Genomic DNA, 21,300 nt, shown 5'->3' with positions numbered 1-21,300 from the left:
AAATAAATTAAAAAAATTAAACCAATATTTTGAGTGGTTTTCCCATTAATCAAGCCTAAATACTTTAAAAACAAGGATTGCGACATGCATTGCTGCTTTTCTATTTATATAACATTCTCGTTTGTTTCACTAAAAATAACATTCTCGTTTATGACCAAAAAAAATAAAAAAATAAAAAAAATCTGACTTTACTTTTTTATTTTTCGGGTTTTATGGTTAATAATCTGATTTTTTACCCTTTTTTTTTTTTTTTTTGGTTTGCTGATATCTGATCTTTTTCTTTAATTTTTGTTTTTTTGGGTAGTACATCTTTCTCTTTGGTTATAGGAACATATTAACCAAAAGCTTATAAGTTGGGTCGCCCTTCAATGGCAAAATGGAATACCTAAATCAGTCCAAAACCTCTTTTTTCAAAAAAAAAAAAAAAAAAAAAAAAATCAGTCCAAAACCATAAAAATATTGTAAAAAAGTTGAAATTTTCCTGACTGATCAATGTCAGATCTGGGTATTGGTTTTAACTAATTGAAGAAAAATCATTCTCAAATTCATTATTTTCCATAGAATTCAGAAAAACGAAGGAAAAAAAAAAAGAACAAAAAGAAAATGGAGTTGTACAATAGTGATTAGGCTTCGGATTTTTGGTGAGGGAAAGAGCCAGAGAGAGAGAGAGAGAGAGAGAGAGAGAGAGAGAGAGGAGAGAGAGAGTGTCATTTTGACTTGGAAATGTGTCGCAGCACAGAGGGGGAATCTTAAAATTTGGCTCAAACTGCATCATCAGCCAGCCAGAGGCTCCAAAATCTATTTGAAATAATTGCTAAGCAAGCCCAGAAATGTTCAAATCCGGATTCAACTTGCCCTTCATTTTTCTGCACTTGTTAATCTTGCTGTTTTCTTGTACAACGTTCGCAATCAGGTAAAAGCTTTTTCCCTTCTTCAGTCCTTTCGTGATTTCCAAAGTAGAACATGCTCTATGGTTACCCTATCTATGTTTGGCTCATATTTTTGTGAAAATTAATTGGTAATTCATGTACCCATTTACAAAGAAGACCATAAAAATAAAAAATGGAATAATTGCAAAGAATTTGAACCTTTTTAATTTTTGAAATTTTTTGTCTGATGTGGGTTTGATGATTTGGTGTTGAAGGAGCTTGTCAAACTACTAGGTCCTAGTTTGGCTCTTGCTAGTGTTCCTAAATGCTGATTTTTACTTATATTACTTCCAATACAATGTAGAATGTGAGATTCTGATATGGGAATTTCATGAAGAAAGAAAACGATTTGGGTTTTTAAGATATATTCAAAATATTGATCAATACTGATTTGCCGAACCATATATTACTTGACACTTGTTGACGATACAGCAGAAGGTTGATTAAGCGAATGATTAAATATATAGGTTTTCCCAGAGGATACTAATAAGAAACTGATTAGATGCTGTTTCTTTTTTTTCTCTTGAACCAAGAAGATAGAAATTTTAGGTAGGGATTTTTTTTTCCCCCCTTTCTGGATGTCAACTTGTACCTGGGAATTTGATATGGCATATTTTTTGTAATATGCTTTGGTGTTTTCTTGTGATGTTGCTTTCTTGTAGTTGACTAAAATGTAATCTTAGCTTTATAGCAGCTTCATGGTTGTTAGTATACTTTATTTTTGTCATAAAAGAAAGAATCTGGATAAATAGTGAGAAACCCTACATCTTTATATTATTATGATGGTCCTATCAGTGCCATCCTGTATGATTATGATTTTAGTAAGCTTGTCTCACTTCTTGTACAATTGTAGATTCTATACCATTTAGTCCTTGGCAGTTCATGACAATTTTGTTTGTGAAACACGTAATTTTCTGATTTTTCATGATTTCATCTGCCTCCCAGATTTTTTTTATTAGAATTTTTGTCTGTTTTGCAACATTTCTTTGTAACTGGTAAACTCAATCACTATTTTGAAGCCATGCTGTTATGAATTGGTATTACTTGGTTGATGGCGTTTTGATCTTTTGAATTCTCCTAAAAATTCTAACATATAAATTTATATATTTATTTAAAAGAAAGGAAATAACTACCCATAACTATTATTTTTGTCTTAGGAATAATATAGGTGGATTTACATCCTGGGTTTGTGTAAGTCATGGTTTGCTGTGCATGCATGTGAGTCAGCAAGTAGGGGGAACTTTCAAGATATGTGTTAGTCTTATGTTTTTTGTGCTTATTGTAGCCATTTCTACTTTTCTCTTGACCCCTTTCCTCATTCTACCATTAGACGCGTACTGTAAAAGCGAAAAGTTTTTCACTTCTTAGTTGTATTAAGTGGTATTGCGTAACAGTGTGAATCTAGTTTTATGATTACCGGATATAGAGAAGAAGCAAGATGGTGATTAGTTTGTTGTTAAAATGGATTTACTGTAGGATTGCAATTGGTTATGCTCTATTTTTAATACAGTGTCATTGGATTCAGAGCTTGTACTTTGTTTCTCTTTATGGAGGAAGTGAAGCATTGTCTAGGGTTGTGTGTTGAATGAACATTTGGTTGCTTGTAGCATAAATTTTTCTATTTCCTTGCATTAAATTAAAAAAGGGTGGCTGTTGAGTTTATATTGCCATCTGTTGTCTCATCTGATTGATTTGCTATGTACATGGAATTATTTTGGGCTTTATTTTCTTTGGTTAGGTCTCTTAACATCATCAAAGTCAAAATATTTGTCCTAGTGTTGTTCTTTAATATTTTGTTAGTGTAGTTGGCTTTCTAGTAATTGGCATACGCAATGGAATATAGATTTTTCATGAAAGCCTTTTCTGTTCCTGTTCTGGAAGTACCCTCCATAGAGGTAATATCTTTTATATTAACACAAAAAGAAGTGGTGAAGCATATTTTTTAAGCTGTTAAACCCTGTCTTATAAATGAATATTTTCCTGATAAATCTTCTATAAAGCATGACTTCACCACATGGTGGCTTCATTAGTTTATGTTTGACAGTGGAAATCGTTTTTTTTTTTAACTACTGTTTTTTGGTTAGAAGAATAGCTTTAGTTTCAATTTAGCAATGCTTAAATTTCTAGAGCCTGATGTAAGTATTTTTTTCCTCTTTAACTTTACATTTTGTTTTTTCTTTATCATATGCATATCAATATCACATTGCTTATTCTAGAAGCAAGTCAAACTGATTGGTTTTCTTAGAGAAGGATTCATGAAATATCATCAACGAAGAAATGGAAAACAAAAAATGAAAAGGAGGATCGAGAAAGAAGGGGTTCATTGTCTTCAATGTATGGAATATTGGCAATAGCAAAAGTGTAAAATAAGTTACAATATTGCCTATTTGTATGTAGACAGTCCACAACCAATAGAGAAGCCCCGAAATAAACATAAAAGAAACCCAAATGACAAGAGGACTAATTCCCTTATGCATCCAAAGGTTGTTTCAGTAGCTTTTTTCATTGCTTGTGACATGAGAATTGTGTTTGTAGGTGTCTGAAAGTAAATAATGAAATTTTTTGAAAGATGTTCTACAAATTGGTATATATCCATCTTATAGTTTGAATATATGTTTATAGGAAGGATATTGGATTCCTTGAGAAGCAATTTTGCAGGAATACAGTTCAAGGAAGATACTTACTTTCTGATGATAATGGTATTGTCAACAAATTCCTTACTAATTTTATGTTTTCATAGCTACTACTTGCATTCTTTTTTTGACCTTTTGATTGTTTGAATAATGAAAAGTATTCAGATTTTTGCTTTTATTATGAGATTCCTGGTATGTTTTAAGTTTTTTATTTTCTTTTCTATGATTTGCGTATTAAAGTTGCTTGATGGAGTGGGTTAATTTATGTGAAACGATAAGAGAATTGAACTGCTGATATTGCCCTGCAATAATGCAACTTCTTATATGAAATGTCAAGCAATGTAACAAAGTGACTTCATGAAACTAAAAATGAAGCATGTAGTGATTTGTAGAAAAAACTGTAGACATGCTATATGCAACGATGATTTAAAGTTTGAAATTAGAAAATAATGACCCATATACAGTGATTCTCATGAAGTGCAGTTTAATAAATTTGCAATTAATGAGCTCATATTCCCATAAAATTTCAATATAATCTTAATAAAACATTGCTCTTGCAACTACAATTTCGATTCTGTTTAAAAGAAGAAAGAAAAGGAGGATACTAAGTTGATGGAGTGTTTACTTGCTCTTTGTTTGTGTCACTGCTTTAGGATGGTTATAGGATATAATATTACTTTTTTATTTTGAGATCCAACGAAAATGCTCTTATCAGAAAATGGTTACTGAAATTTAGTACATTTTTTTTGCTCTGTTGCGTTAATTGCACCAGTAGCCCCTTGAGTTATTTTCAATTTTGTCTTTAAATTTTCAATTGCAGTAAAGAGTTCCTTATACTTTTTTGATTTATGTCAATTAATCCATTGTTTTTGTTGAAGCCTTTAAATATAGCAAATTATAGTCATGTAATCAATATATAATGGGATTAATATAACAGTTACATGGAATCTCCTGCTATTAAAATTGCCTGTGAGAAAAAAAGAAAAAAAAAAGAAAAAAAAAAAGAAAAAAAAAGAAAAAAAAACCATATTTTCAATATGTTTCACTTTTAAAGGTAACATATAACCAATTAAATAGAATTGTTTAAGTAATGGATTTGTTTATCATCAAATAGATCATTGAACATGTGTAATGGATCTGTTTAACAAGATTTGACCAATGAGCATTGACTATTTGAATGTACCTTTTCATACATATATTATTTTCTAATAGAGAACTCTTTCCTACCTTTCGCTTTATTTTGCTAAACAGTAGAATTTATTAATAGGAGGATGTAATATCACAATGATCAAAATTTAAAGTTTAGACTGTTTAAAAGATAATTTCAAGGAAGAAATCGACACTAGCTTGGAAGTTGAGGGGGTAAATTAAAATATTATGCCTGTTAAATATATAAAATTGATTGATAATGAGTTACAAGATATCCTTCGAACTCAAATTTATCAAAATTTTTGTGAAAAAGTAAGAGCTATTAACATGATTATCATTTGATTGTTGAAAATTGTTCGTAATAGATTTATTTATTAAATTTTGATGTTGGGTTGCCAATGTAGATTATTTAAGACAGTTAATTGGGTTTTAACAAATGTTAAGGGTGATCTTGACACATATAAAAATTTAGGAGGCTTGATTGCTACAATTGAAAGCTTAAGAATGAAATTGACACTAGTCCAATAGTGCAAGGGGAAGGGGAAGGGTTTAATGTACTGACCATATATTTTACGTTAGCTGCTTGTTGAGGCAAGATATTTTAATATTTATTCACCAAAAAAAATAAATTTTTTTTTTTTTTAAAAAAGTTGACAAATCACAAAGTTGATGTAGTTATTATGTATACCTTGCTTTCATTTTCATAATTATAACTTGTAGAGTATGCTCTACTACAGAGTTTATTTTCATTTTCATAGCCTCATAATCAGCATTGGCATTGTAGGCCATGTTTGTGATGCTCTGTCAGTGGATCCAGTATCTCGCTGCTGCCCTGAGAAAGGAGATAAATTTTCTTGTCAGTGAGTTTTTCTGAATCAATTCTTTAAACTGCTGAGATAGTGACCTTATGAAGAACATATAATGAACTTACAACATTCTTTTTATGAACTCAGGGGATGCGACCTTCTGTCACAATGTTGTAATTCCTATGAATATTGTGTTTCATGCTGCTTAAATCCTTCAAAGGTAAATTTTTCATTGATTTATTTTCATTTTATTTAGTTTAGTAAGGTTTAATTCTTTTCTTTCCTTTTTTAATGGCATGCTCCACACACTAAAATGTGTTACTGGGGATTTATCCTGCAGACATTGAAGCAACATGTCCTGAAGATGAGAGTTGCAAAACCAGCTACTGCAGGTAAAATTATGGATCTTGGTAGACAGAATTTTGATCTTTTTGAAAAAGGGATTAGTCTTTAATTTCCCTTTATGTCTCATTATGGCGATCTAGATGGTACTTTATTTTTCGTTATCATATAGTATTTGTTTTGAAGACTAAATATGTTTTGTTAATGAAAATATTAGAAATATAAAAATTTTGGAGATGAGCAACTATACGATAAAACAGAAACGAACAAAATTATCATTTTGTAAGAACATGACTTTCCACAAATATATGATGGGAAAAAAGGGATATCCCTAAACTCATATGAAGTTGATGGCCATAGAGATGCCAACAACTTTAAATGATCCCTAACCAAAACGAAAATCTTGATTGTATGCTTCAAACAGTCACCAAGTTAACAGCTTTGTTATACACATTGATATTAAATGGTGAAGGTGAGCTGTTACTTAAAAGTTCTCTACTAGGTTGCTGCAAGTTGAGGTTTTGTTCTAAACTTGTCCCTTGAGGTTTTGTTCTAAACCTGTCCCTTGTATGCATTGTAGGAATATGTATTTAATGAAACTGAATACTTTTCACCCATATAGCTAACCTTTAGATTGAATTCGCGTTATAAATCCATAATTGTTTTGCAGGAACTTATGCAAGTGTTTTTGATTTCTGTGCTGGGAGGTGCCGTCATAATTCTGAGAGTGTGGTAAGTTATACTCTTAACATTGAATTTTCTTCCTTCTTGTATGCTGTTCTTGATTATTCTTTACACATGGGTGTTTTTATAAGGTACAAAACTAATATGCTTAGTGGGCTATGTTCCGATTTAGGGTTACTTACCAATCCCCAAAACTAAAGCCATTGAGAAGTTAACCTAGCTATGTTCATTGAGCTAACAAATTCCTAGGAAAGAAGTGGGCATTACATGTGTAGAGCAGCATATGTTTAACAAACAAACGTTATGAGGATTCATGTACAAAACCAACAAAAACTTTGATACCGTATAAAGTTACCTTCCGAAGCATAAAATGTCACAAGTGGATTTAACTATGCATATCAAACCAACATAAAACAAACTTTAAGTAGTGACATGATCCTCAAATTTAACCTGGCTTTGACTTTTAATTTAAAATTTAAATTTTCAGACCTATTTGAGAAGTTTGATTTATCAAATTTTACTATTAGAACTTGCTCAGTGAAATTACTAGAGATTCTTCTAAAGTCTCTTGCCAAAAAGGACCATATTTTTGGTTGTGTGTGTGTGGGTATGTGTGTAGCATTTTGATATAGAAATGAAAATTCTTAGGTCTTCAGGAAAAAATTGTTTCAGTTATTTTGGGAGCCCGAATAAAAAGGTCGAGAAATGGTTCTAGTATTAGATATGTCATGTTATATAATGTGATATTAAGGTTGTGATGCTCTGATAGGACCAAGTAAAGATGGAATGATGTAATGTCACCATTTTTAGCCTTCTAATCCTGGAGACTAAATCTCCTTCACATGGTTGCCTTGTTTCTTATCATTTTTAAAGTGGAGGTAAAAGATGTCGATATCTTTTGGAAGGGAATCAAAGTAATGTTTCTTCTTTGTGGACATCATTCTTACTGATATCTGAAGGAAGTTCTAGATATTGAATTCTCGTGATTGGAGAAGTGTTGTCTAAGTTTTTGTTGGTTTCATTTGTTTAGTTTGTGGCGTGGTCTTTTTGGTGCTTGCTTTATTAAATTAGGCAGCTAGTCCACCTTTCATTTCCTGGTAAAGTTGTAATTTGTTTTTTCCTTTCATAAAATTTTGTTTCTTAGAAGAAGGAAAAAAGCCACTCGGTTGCTTGTTTGCTGAATACAACCTGTTTGCTCTTCTCCTTGATTTGATTGTACAAGTATTTCTTATTTTCTTATACTCTTTGAATGGGTTTTGGACATTTCAGGTTCATGAAAATGCATACATTAGTGATTTCCACCACTGCTTTTCTGTGTCGTCGAACTCTTTAGGTAGGATATTTGTTGCATTATTTTACTTATTCTCACTGTCATGCTATTTATGCAATGTATTGATCTTGAGTTTTTATGTTTATTTATTTATTTTTTTTATGGGCAGATATGTATGAAAAGTTTTAAGCCTTTTATTCTTTTTGTTTTTTTTTCCCTCTTTCTTTACTTTCTTGTGGTGGTTTGTTGATGGTTGGAGGGTGCACTGTGGTACCTAAGCTTTTACCATGTTTTCTCTCAGATCTTTCATATCTGTTACTAGTTCATATGTTTTGAAGTTTCTTTTAATACTTTCTGAATTCTGAATTGTCTTTATTATTCTTTTCTTTTGAGAATATTGGTAATTTTCATTCCCTCCAGAAGCATGATATTCTTGCCTAGACTCTTTATGACCATATGCTTCATGCCACTGGAAGAAAGCTAAATCAGTTGAAGTGATTTATGGAAGCAACATATTTTTGCTTGCTTTCAAAGTACCTCAAATTAAAATTGTTAAGTTACCATCAACTAAAAGTTTAAAGATGCTATTAGCCTTCACAATTGATGTTTAAGATTTGTATGTCCATCCAGTTACATAAAGAAAGTGAGTTTTACTAATGCATAACAATAAATTAGAAAACAAAATCAGTTAGACAGTTAGGCTCTAATACCATGTTTAGTTAGCGGGGAGTGGACTTGATTATATATAGCTAACAAGAAACTCAATGAGATACCATATGCTGGGTAGGTTTATTGATATCTCATATTATCACATGCGTGCACACACAAACACACACATGCAAAGTGCATATTTTCTTGTTGTAATTTGTAGAAAAAGTGAATATAATTTCATACGTCACAGGCTTGGTCCTTTCCAATCTATCCCTGTGGTCTTTAGATGCGCTTTTTTCCATTGTTGCATCTTAGAGTGAAAGAATTCATATTTAAGAAGATGAGCAGATTTGAGAGATTGCTTAGAATGATAGCTTTGTTGCTAGTGATAACCAAATAAATAAATAAAAAGATTTATTGCCAGCAAAAAATACCAAATAAATAAATAAATAAAAAGATCTATTTCCAGCAAAGAATTACAACTTGTGCAGTTCCTATTATGGAAGCATGACCTAAGTGAGATTGGCTTAGTTGTTAAGCCATGCATACTCACACCTTGAGGGTTGCGGTTTTGAGACACTAGGTGGGGGGAAATTGTTGTAAATGATAAAAAAATAAAAAAATAAAATTAGGAAGCACGATCTATCTAGCAAGCAGACAAAGAAAACAAAAATTCCATGTCCCAAAAAGGTTATGGGACCCATCAAACAGGGTTTTTAGAATTTGGGTGGCTGGGAATGTGGTGGCTTGCAAAAAGCCTGGCATTGCAAGTGTTAGTGTAAGGTCAAAGGTTTCAATGAGATTTCACCCACTCAATGGTTTATGCTTTTGTATTGGGCTTCCATCTTATGATACATGGTTCCCATTAAGCATTAAAAGCACAATATCATTATATGAGATGTCATACGTACCAAGAAGGTGTGGGTATGCAATTATTTTATCATAGCATGGGACGTTCTCATATTGTATGTGGTCATTTTCTCCTTTCGATTGATAATTTTGACAGCAAATGTTTACTCATGAAATAAGAATTATCTTCTCATCAGATACAGTTTCCAGCTAATTGAAAGAGTTGTGCGTCTTTTGAACTTGCATTAACAGGGGCAAATTCTACTAATTTAGAAGCAAGACTTATTGGCATTAATATTGTTGTTGGAAGGTGAGTAGTCATGTTGATTTTTTATTTATTGATTTAAACTTAAGATATTCTATATAATATTGTAGCTTACTCTTTGAATCCTTATGACATGGGTGGGTGGTAGACAAGGTGAGTCATGTGACTCAGTTTGCAAGTCAAATGGACAATCATGTGTTCCAAATAAGCTTCCAGTTCTTAATCAATGTGACATGTAAGTTGATTATTAGTTATTTGTCTCTAAATTCTGTTTAATGATTTGCTTATATTTATCACTGAATAATTGCCACATTATGGTTTCTTTTGTTCAGTCGATCTAAATGCAATAGGTAATAAATTTAATCCTTTCATTTTGCTTTTTTTCTTTTCTTTTTTTTCCGTTGGGGGGGCTGAGGGGTGCACTACATGCCTGCCATTGAATTGCCTGCCATGAATATTCTTGTATCAATGTATCAATGTTTTATTATCTGCATGCTTTTTTCAGTTGCCCATACAAGAGATTTCTTTGATTGTATGTGTTTGATTATTTTCAGAATCTTTAGAGATTAAAATTCCTCAAATTTTTATTAGTTCTTGTGGGGATGTTAGCATCTTTATTGTGATAATTCCATGCTTGCATTCGGATGTCTCAATCTTAAACACTTTTTTTCTTAACTATATATATATATATATATAGTCTCATTCTCTTGGGGGACGGAGCCTAGGATGTATAAAACAAACCTTTATCACTTATATGGAAGCCGAGAATTTAATTTGATATCCAAAAGTTGTCATAACATTAAACTTGTTGCCGAAGATTCTTTGTTTCCCAAATTTTCCTAATCTTAGGCAACATTAAATAGCTCCTGCACCATTAAATGTTCTGATAAGGTCACTTGGGATGTACATGGAGCTGATCTTCCTTATGGTTATATGTGCCTGTTTTATCTGATATGTCTTATATGAGTTACCATCGAACAATCAAAATTCTGACTGCTACTGGAGTTTGTATTAAATTCTTTAGATGTGACTTATTATTTTCCACTGAAGATCATGTCCTTTTTTCATGAGCAGTATTCAGAAATACATGAGATGCAAAGGAGGTTGCCTGGCAAGCGTTGGAGCAGACCAACCTGCTGAAGTTGTTGATGGTGCTCCTAAACATTTGGTACACTACTTTTTTGCATTAAATCTCAAACTTCTACGGTGTTTAATTTTCATTTTCAGAATTTAGGAATGTAAGCATATATTTATAAAGGATGAGTTCATGTAAATGAAATATTCATTTATGATTAAACTTTCACAAAAACTGAAATCATAAGATCATCCACTCTAATTTCAATCCGTTTGATGGAACGCTAGAATTTTCTTTAATTTTAATTATGATTTGAAGTTTTGATACTAGGAGGAGAATTTCTAATTTGTTTCCCCTCTACTTGTGACCATCAGAATCCAGAAGCATGTTTGTTTACTCGAACACAATCAATGATTTCTTGTGATGGTTCACATCAGCATACCCGGAGGCTATGCCCTTGTGCATAGTGCAGTTACTCGGTAAGTGTATTGTTTTGAATGTTAAAGTTTCATCATTGGGAGAAAGAAAAAGAACATTATCACAGCTCACTTATGTATTGAAGTAGCAGAAATGTAGTTTACGTTTATTGTATATGCATACCTGGTTCAAAAAATATATATTATGTACATGCACATTAGACACTGGGACATTGGTAGATGCTTGTTGGTTGTATTCAATCACTTGTTTCCTGTCTAAATGGTTTATCAGTTACTAATACCATCTGGAAAGAAAGTACAATTATTTAAGGCTAGAGTCTCTTCAGAAGGGTAAGAAGCTATGTAAACAATAATTACATTTATAGCCTAGATGAGCAAGGTTTTGAAGTTATTTTTTCCGCTCGTGAAGTAAGTTATTGTCAAAAACTCATAATCTTTTGGAATGAAATGTAGAAGTGTGATACTTGTAGTCCAGGGAAACCATAGATATAATCGTTTTTTCTTATAGATATTGCAACTGCTAGAATGTTGTTACAATGATTTCATTTCAAGACCAAATACTAGAGTCTTCAGAAGGGTAAGAAGCTATGTAAATAATAATTATGTTTATAGCCTAGATGAGCAAGGTTTTGAAGTTATTATTTCCGCTCGTGAAGTAAGTTATTGTCAAAAACTCAATCTTTTGGAATGAAATGTAGAAGTGTGATACTTGTATTCCAGGGAAACCATAGATATAATCTTTTTTTCTTATAGATATTGCAACTGCTACAATGTTGTTACAATGATTTCATTTCAAGACCAAATACTATCTTCTCACCTTGGAGGGATCTATACTTCCTTGAATGGCTTCTGTTCTTTCTTATTGATGGTTATACTTGGAATCTTGCATGCATTTGCTTGTCAATAAGATCAAGCATGTTTTCCTCCCTGATTCTCCTTGTCTTTAATTGTATATTTTCTTCTTTCGTCGGGGAATATGCATCTTTATGTATACCATGATAATCCATCCAAACTTGATGTTTCTTCCCTTTCTGTTTGAATAAATACATATATAATTTAGAGTATCCTGGAATTTTTATACAAGTAGAGGCTTGCAATGAAGCATGAGGGATCGGAAATTCTAGTCAGATAGGTAGAGAATCCATAGAAAATGGATTAAGTTTGGTTCTTCAGATGGGATTTTCTGGGGTGAAGATAAAAATTAAAGAATGCAGATAAAAATTGAGCAAATCCCCAAGGAATGTTGGAAGATTATAGTTCCCTTTTCTGTAATCAAAGTGGATTTAGGTGTCAGTTTTGTGGCCCATATTCTTTTGACAAGGAAAAATTAAAGCTAACCTATGGAGTTTGTTTACCTGATTATGTTTCTGTAATTTTCGATGGATTGGATATTTTGCTTTTTTCCTTCATTTCAATGGTATCAATTAGATACCCCAAAAAAAAAAAAAAAAGAATGGAAGTGTTAGGTGTCGTTTGTTAACAATTTAAAAAAAAAAAAATGTTTAGTACCCCTTTATCAAATATTTTGCTGTACAAAAAACCATAAACAAAAATGGGAAAAAAAAAAAAAAAAAAAAACTGGACCTTGTTAACCAATGACACTTTAGATAATATTTATATATATACATATATTATATGTATTTTAAGTGTTGTTCAACCCCACTCACCTATTTTACTATAGTTGCTGTAAAATTTTGGTAGGATTATAAAGTAGGATTCTTTGTTGGAAGCCATTTTGCTGGTGAAGTAGATCAATAATAATTGGTTTTATTTGCAAATTTGTCAATTATATTTGTACAACAGGAAAAATTCAACTTTTAGAGGGAAAAAAAACATAAGAAAAGAAAGCAAAAGAAGTGGTGAAGTGGCCTGGAATGGAGGTTGGTTTTGTATTTTAGAAAGAGGCATGCTGCATCGTTATCTTCTTCACATAACCCTAATGCCGCCAATAAGCAGCTATTGCATTCAGCTGTAAATAAGTAGTCTAATCAATGATGATTAATGTTTGAGTTGGATTACTGTTATATATATTTGTTAAAAAAAAAAAAAAAAAAAAAAAGAAGAAGAATTAATAAATTTTTTTTAGTTTTTCCTTGTTTTCTGTCTGAAATAAATGGTCTGGTAAGTGAGGATTAATGATTAATCTTATTTGATTAAACAATGTTATTTATAACTATCGATGGCCATTATTAGTAGAATATACATCTGCATCACAATTGAATTGGCTACTAGTGTGTCCACTCTCTCATATATATATATATATATATAGTTTTAGAAAGTCAAATAAATTAAATTGGCTGCCATTACGATCTTTAAATTTTTTTTTTTTAAATGCAGTTAATTTTATTATTATTTCAATAATGGATTCTATCAATGATCATTACACTTGGTGAAAAATTGAAAAATTTTCGAACTCCAAGTGATTTGGGATGCTTTGAAAAAAGAAATGAAAATCTAAAGAATTTAAGAATTGTCACATTAAGAAAAAAATATGCTTCAACATTTATGCAAACGAGGCAGAAAGCCCACAATTGAGGAACTTTCTTTACCCTCTTCTAAGCACATATAGTTTGTTGATAAAATTTATGGCCTTAATGTCTTGTACTTGGAAATGCCGAAATTCTCATGATCTGGGTCTAGGGAACTAAAATCCATAAGGAAAATAGAATATAAAATTATACAAAAAAAATAAATAGAGAAATTAAAATAGTAAATAGATAAAATGTATATATTGATTGGTTTGCTATAGTGGCAAAAATGTCTGAAAATATACGTTCAAGTTTAAACTTTGTTACCAAAAAATAAACAAAGGGGTCAAAATTTAATCTTTAGACGTGGTAGAAATCCCCTTTCCTACTCGTAATGCGTAATGTTTTTTTTTTAAAAAATTTTCAAAGATATATATGATATATAGATTTGAACCTAGCCGCACCATAATTTGTTCATTCTTTCTTTGATGGAATTCCATGTATGTAAATGCTTGTCCTTTTTTTTCTTTTTTTTTTCTTGGGTAATATATTTTATTGCTTGTCCTATGTCATTGCAAATTATTGTGCACAAGAAAACAGAGAAAAAAACAGAATGAGAATATTGTTCTTTTTGGTAGTCTGGAAAGGTCAGGATTTTCTTTTGGTGAATAAGAAAGGTCAGGTTTTGCATTTTTATTTACATTTGCTCCTAAGGGGTCGCATTTTTCCATATCCGATCAAATCATTGTAAAACACATTGCTGTTTATAAATGTTAGTAAATAAAGAAAAATAAATAAAATCCAAAATTTAACAAATTTATCAAATTATAATTAAAAAAAAAAAAAAAAAGGAAACCCAAATCTCAATTTCATTTGTATAATAGTGCCTACCGGGTTAGTTCTTTTATATATATGTATATATATATACACAATAAAATAAAATAAAAAACCCCTCAAAAGCTATAGTCTGGTTTGTGACCTGTTTTGTTCATAGGTTTTGTGGCATCTTTAAAACCCTTCAAACCTCCATATTTGTCTTCTACTTCTTCTTCTTCTTCAGTGGCTATGAAAGCTCGATGGTTAAGGATATTGTTAAGCAACTGAGTACCTCTGAGAGCATTCGTCAATGGCAGATGGCCTTCAGGGGTGTCATCATCGAGCTCCCAAACAAACTCATTAGGAAATGACTTGTAATTGTACTGCTCGACCTCTGTCTGATCGAGCTTCTTCATCCACCCAACTTTGATGAAAAACCTTGTGAAATCCGCACCCACTTTCTCCAAAATCTTCTTCTGAACGCTGTACCCGAACCTGCTGTTGCTGTGGCGTCTCCAGAGCTCGTCGATGGCTTTGAGATCGGATTCCGCTATGAATTTCACCTCCGAGAAGAAGATGTAGCCGCGTCTCTGAGCTGCTTCTCCGGCCAGGACGATGAGAAGGCGGCGGGTTTCCTCGTCGGCTTGCCGGAAGTCTTGGGTGGAGAGTTGGTGTTGGAGGGTGTCGAATGATATGGATTCGAAGGAGGTTGAAGGTGAGACGGAAGAAGTGGTGGAGGAGAGAGAAAAGGTGGTGGTGGTGGTTGTGGAGAGAGAGCAGTGAGAGAAAGAAGTTGTGGTTGGGGTGTTTGGTTTGAGGGAAAGTGAGGAAGAGAAAGTGAAAGGAGGAGGGTCAGCTGAGAGGTATTGGCGCTTGGGGAGGGAATGGTGTATGGATTGGAGAGTAATGTTTGCTGTCATGGAGGAGAGAGAGAAAGTAGAGAGAGAGAGGGGTTATGGTGGCGGAGTTGAAGAGGAAGAAGAAGTTGGCAAATAAGGGAGGGGAGAGAGAGAGAGAGAGAGAGAGAGAGAGATTGATGAGGGAAATGAGTAAAGCAAATCAGGAGAAATATAAGGCTGCATTTTTTATTGGTCAGCTTATTAGTTTGTGGGTTTGGATTTTCTCTGTCACTCGAATTTATTTCTTATTTGTAACTTAATTAATTATAGCTTTTGACAAATAAAAGAAAATAAACAAAAATAAAAAGAAAGGACTTTATGAGGGGGGAAAGAGTTTATGGATCCTATTTTTTTATTGTTTATTTTATTTTTTACTGGAGGATAAAGTTTCAATTAAAAAGGAAAAGAAAATTATAAAACACCCTTTGTATTTTCGCTTAAATTTCAATTAATCCTTTTAACTTTTTTAAAATTTGATTAAAAAAAAAAGTTTGATTGAATAATTTTGATTTAAATAGAAAGATATAATACATAATAAATTATTTTGATTAAATAATTTTGTATCAAAAAATATATTTTATTTATATAAGCAAGCAATTTTAATATTGATCGGTCATTTTCATCATAATTTAAAAATTATTTTTAATGATATTTTATAATTTTTTTGTTGAATTATTTTGTAATTTTCTCAACAACAAAACCAGCATACATTGATACAGATTTTTTTTTTTTCTCCTTTTCTTTTAAATATAATTTTAATATTTTACAAATCATTAGTAAGAATTTAAAAGGTTATGGTAAATTACATGACTGATGCCCTAGCTATATTGTCATTTACAAGTTGGTCCACAAATTTTTTTTAACATTTTAATCCCAAACTCATCAAGATATATTGATTAAAAGACCTATGTAGATAACTTTTTAAGTAAATCACATAATTAGTCTGCCATTTACAAATCAGTCCTTAAATATAGTTTAGGGATAATTAGTTTATTATTGTTAGTTTTTGAACATTATTTCTTCCAAAGTCATATTCTTTTAGGGGACCAATTTATAATAAAAAATATAGTTTATAGATCAATTTGTAATTTTTGATATATTTCAAAAATTAAATATTATTTAATTACATATTGAATTTTCAAATTATATAAGATGTTATATATTGGTTTTCAAGCTATATCATTTATTATATATTAGTTCTTAACATAAGATTTGCACACACATTTAATGATGGATTTTGAACAAAATAATATCAAAGAACTAATGTTGCAATATTTTAATAAATTTAGAAATTAAAATATTTAAAAAAATTGTTTAAGCACTGATCTGTAAATCACAACTAATTATGTGATTACCTTTAAACGTTATACAGTTCAGATCGTTTAGTCAACTGGGCCGCGTGCAATGCATGTCGCCCCTTTTTTGTCATTTTCACAAATTTAGAATAAATACTAGCCCTACAAGTTTGCAAACAAGTTTGAATTTATCTTTTATTACTTTTTTTTTTTTTTTTTTGGCTCAAAGTGATCTTTTATTACTTTATTATATTAGCGGATAAAAGATTTCATTATACTTATATAAAAGAGTGAGAGTACTTATAAATTGCATTTTTTATGAAATAGGATTCTAGGGAACATTTTGACAATGTAAATTAATAATGTGTTGATAAGAAAAGAAAGAAGAAAATCTTGAAATGATAAATAAACAAACCCTTTTAAAAAAAATAAGTAGAACTAAATGAACAATACTTGGGGAGCCAGTATTGCCAGGGTATAAAGTTTCCTTCCACGGTAGGTAATTTCAAGAGTAAATTATACTGTATATTTTCGAAGTTTTTCTTAATTATGATATCTTCATAAAATTATAAAAATATAAATATAAAATATCCAGTTGTAATAAAAAAAAAAACGTCAAAAGTATACAGTGTAATATATCTGTAATTTCAATCTTTGTTAACTTTCCAATTTGCCCTTTCGAAATTACCCTAGAAGCTTTAAGTACTAGGGGCCACCGAGAGACTCTTACTCAATTCCCAGAATGTTTCCTTTATGCATTCTTGAGAACCTACAGATCCTATCTAAATGGGTTCCATTGCTTACGATGGTGGCGTACCAGGAGGTGACGAAGATGGTGGCCAATATACAACGATGGTGTCTTTGTATTAATTTGTACCGTTTATGCGATAGTGACCACAAGAAGCTGCTTCGAATTCAAACCCCAGTGGCTTCAAAGTACACTAATGAACATCCATAGGAAATCTGTTTTCCGGTGGGTATATATGTATATATATATATATATATATAAATATATGTATGAGTTCTATTCAACAGAATTGAGTTCCTTCATCAACTATAATCCAAAGTAAGTGTTGGGCGACTAAAAGGGAGGCAATCTTCTATTGGTTCAAAGCTCTAGTCTTCCAAAGTCCACACTACTTGTGAAAAGGGCAAATGGGGTGTGTTTAGGGCTAATTGGGTGGTTCACCGAAAATTAGTATTAAATCCCGTGGAAGGAACGTTTATGTCCGTGGCAATAATGCGACTTTACTAACAAATGCATCGTCTAAACATCATCTAATCTATCAAATTATTTATCAAATATACACATATTATTATTTGATTAATTTATATTTAATCGAATTGATTTTTTTAAAAGTTAAATAGGCTATATTAATATAACTTAGAATAGTTTTAATAATTCTGTCTATTCAAACAGGATAAAGAATTAAAAAAATATTAAAATTTGAATGATATAGTATTTATAAATAGATAGTATCTATTTAAATATATTCTTTAATGAATCATGTTTAAAATTTTAAATAAAATGAGTTAACATATTGTGAGATAAAAGAGAAAAGAGAATAAACAATTGATAAAAAAAAAGGAAAGATAAAAGGCTAATTTATAATTTAAAGTATCTAATAGACATTCCACATATAAAGGGCTATTAGACAGTTTCACATTGAAGAAAATTTCTTTAAAAAGCTGTTTATTAATTTGATGTGACATAAAAATTTTCAAATGGATATAACCAATGAACATTCTATCAAAAATATTAGTCTTTAATATTATTTAATAATATAATAATATTTTTCGCTCAATAAACATCTTGGTGGATTAGTTAATACTTTTACCATTATTTAAACTAAAATCTTTAGAATTCTTTTAAAAATGAGACAAGACAAAAGTTTAAAATATATGTAAAATTATTGTATAAAAGCCTTATTCAAATCCATCATTTACTTATTATTATTATTATTATTATTTTGTTACTTCTTTCGTTTTATTTATTGTAACATTTATTTTTTATTATTTTTTGAAATAATTTATTAACATTTTCAAATTCTTATACTGATTTTTTAATTTATATTCTGTTAAAAGAGATCATGAACCAACATGCTCAAAATACATAAATAAATAAATAAAAAATAGAGACCAAAGTGTAAATTTGGAATAAATTAGTGACTGCACATAAGAGCGGAGCTAGTATCTTGACTTTGGAGGCCAACGATTTTGTTTTTAAAAAAAAAAAAAAGTCACCACAAAAAATTTTAGGGTACAACATTCAATAATAGCAAATATATATATTTATATATATATATACATATATAAAAATATATTATTTTGTACTATTAGAAAGTATATATAATTTTCTTATAATAAGTTAATTCGATCATATGTAAATTCATTGACACAAATTAAAATAACATCTTTCGTTCCCTTAAATATCTAAAATCATTTAGAATTGAATCTACAGTCTTTTATTTATTTATTTTTAATATGTTATTCTCTTCTAAATAAAAAGGCATAAATTATTAATTTACTTGTATGGTAGAAATTAGTGATCTTCTTGTGTGGATGGAATGTTATTGAAAACAAATAAATAACTAAATAAAAGATTAAAAATTGAAAGTCAATGTATATCAAAAACAAAGAGAAGAAGAATTTTGTTTTTTATTTATTGTATTTATATGGTAAATTATACGTGATAAATATGATGACCCCTCATGCCAAAGCCTACCTCCTTCCCTGAATGCACATGCTCATCCCTTTATTTATTTATTTATGTTCATTTATTTAGTTATATTCATTGTTTTATTTATTTATTTATCTATTGTTTTGATGAAATGTCCATTGATTTATGTGTAATATATATATATATATATATTTATTTTGAAACCAAGTGCAATAATTTTTAAACAAAGATTCTGTGCATTAAAAAAATGAATGACATATAATGGACCTTTCAATGCAACGTAAAAAATATTCGTGACATTGATTTTGTTATCTAATATAAAGTATGTTATTTTTTTTTTTCTTTCCTTCTTTTGTTCTGACAATATTTTTTTTGGGGTTGGGGAGGGCAGAGCGAACTGCATAGCTGTTTTGATAGCTTATTTGGTACTTTTTTCTACACATTCTTAATCATGAAAGAAATATTGATGCTACTTGAGTTTACACTCCAACCTTTAATATACAGATAGATCCATAGTATATACTTCCATTTTTAAGGTATAGATAAAGACCCACATATATGAGACCTACACATATAGATCTTACATATGTATTAGAGGTGGAAGTATAAGTTGTATTGAAAAATTTTTCCTTAATCATATAGTCGATTATGGGTCTAATCTATGCATTTCATCTACTCTAGTTATATAATTATTTAACCATATGTTTCTAAAGAAAATCTAGTTATAAAGTGAACCATTTATAAACCAAGATCAAGTTTAATTCATGATAAAGTTTTTAGAAAAGCATTTTCTAAAAAATAGTTTATTAAAAATTAATTTTGGACTATTGAATATTGTTTTTAAGTATTTTATTAGTAATAGGAAAGAAACTATATATACTGTCCTTTACAATCCTTTTTCAACACCCAAGGTAGCCGCACAACCTAATAAGAGATCAGAGTGTAAGAGGGTGCTGGTTCCTTCAATATTTTAGTAAAGGGTCCTGAAGCACGAGCCAGGTTTTCACCTTGACCTGGATGGCATTCAATATCAATATCATGTACCCATGTTCCTCTACGTACAATTTTCTATTTGATAATTTTGACCAACTCTCTCGTATCTATAAGCAAGAAGCAGCCAGCTACTTGTCATATTATTTTTGATATATATGAAGTCACTTATAAAAGTAAAGGAAAAAAAAATCAAAGAAAAATAAAACTTGAATAATTATAAAACAGTCATAAAAAATAACAACTACTACTAGAAAATGCCTGTTATATATTTTGACTTACATATTGCTTTGTTTTAATCGATCAGTTAAATAAACTTCACTTAAAAAAATCTATAGTTTTCTTTTAATTATTTTTATTATTTTTTTATGGACTAAGGAAAATATAGTTATTAAAAAACAGCTACAATTACAAATTTCAGTTATATAAATTTACTTACAGAGACCAATGACTGCCTATTGTTATACTCTTTAGACATCTGGATATGATCTGAAACATTAAAAAAAAATTTTTTGTATTGATGATGTGTTATGAATTATATTTGAAAATTTCATGTATTTTAATATTATTTGTTAAATTTTATATTTTTTTGGTGTTAACAAATATTGTATTTTCTTTATTTACAATAATTTTTAATATTTATAAACTATTTTACTATCATTGTATATTAGTTATTGTATTTTTTATATTATTTTACTATATTGATTATTTTATGTGTAAAAATTTATATTCTAAATTAAATATTTATAGTTTCAATAATTTTATCGATATTTCAATATTGATGAAAATATATTTTCATAAAATCATATTTTCGAAATTTCTATCGATACCGATATTTTAATTACTAATCAAAATAGAATAAATTGATTATATTAAAAAAACAAAAAACAATTACAACACCAAAATACATGCTAATGTTATCCAAATGGAGTTGCCTATTGCTTTAATTTAACACATTAGTCAGACAAGCCAAAAACTGGCATCCAGATTTTTTTGTATGTTTTAAAGTAATAATGAAAAAAAAAAAAAAAAAAAAAAACAATGACATAAACATTAAGGGAG

The 21,300-nt window shown here is 30.0% G+C and overlaps 2 protein-coding genes across 2 annotated transcripts; one reads left to right on the top strand and one right to left on the bottom strand.

Annotated features, from left to right (window-relative positions):
* The first annotated feature begins 311 nt into the window (after positions 1-311).
* On the top strand, positions 312-11,573 carry LOC107422037 (uncharacterized). The gene is made up of 11 exons (XM_048477601.2): positions 312-913; positions 3,552-3,628; positions 5,496-5,571; positions 5,665-5,737; positions 5,858-5,909; positions 6,530-6,591; positions 7,813-7,876; positions 9,566-9,623; positions 9,727-9,813; positions 10,653-10,746; positions 11,028-11,573. Exons 1-11 carry the CDS (start codon positions 831-833, stop codon positions 11,118-11,120), a joined length of 819 nt encoding a protein of 272 aa, XP_048333558.2. The 5' UTR covers positions 312-830; the 3' UTR covers positions 11,121-11,573.
* Positions 11,574-14,403: 2,830 nt separating this feature from the next.
* Positions 14,404-15,611, bottom strand: LOC107422034 (tetrapyrrole-binding protein, chloroplastic). Its single transcript, XM_060815793.1, has one exon. It carries the CDS (start codon positions 15,292-15,294, stop codon positions 14,512-14,514), a length of 783 nt encoding a protein of 260 aa, XP_060671776.1. The 5' UTR covers positions 15,295-15,611; the 3' UTR covers positions 14,404-14,511.
* Positions 15,612-21,300: the final 5,689 nt, after the last annotated feature.

The sequence above is a fragment of the Ziziphus jujuba genome, chromosome 3 (assembly GCF_031755915.1).
Source record: "Ziziphus jujuba cultivar Dongzao chromosome 3, ASM3175591v1".
Taxonomy (NCBI): Eukaryota; Viridiplantae; Streptophyta; class Magnoliopsida; order Rosales; family Rhamnaceae; genus Ziziphus; species Ziziphus jujuba.
The sequence above is the reverse complement of the archived record's forward strand: the minus strand, read 5'-3'. Positions and strand labels throughout refer to the sequence as shown.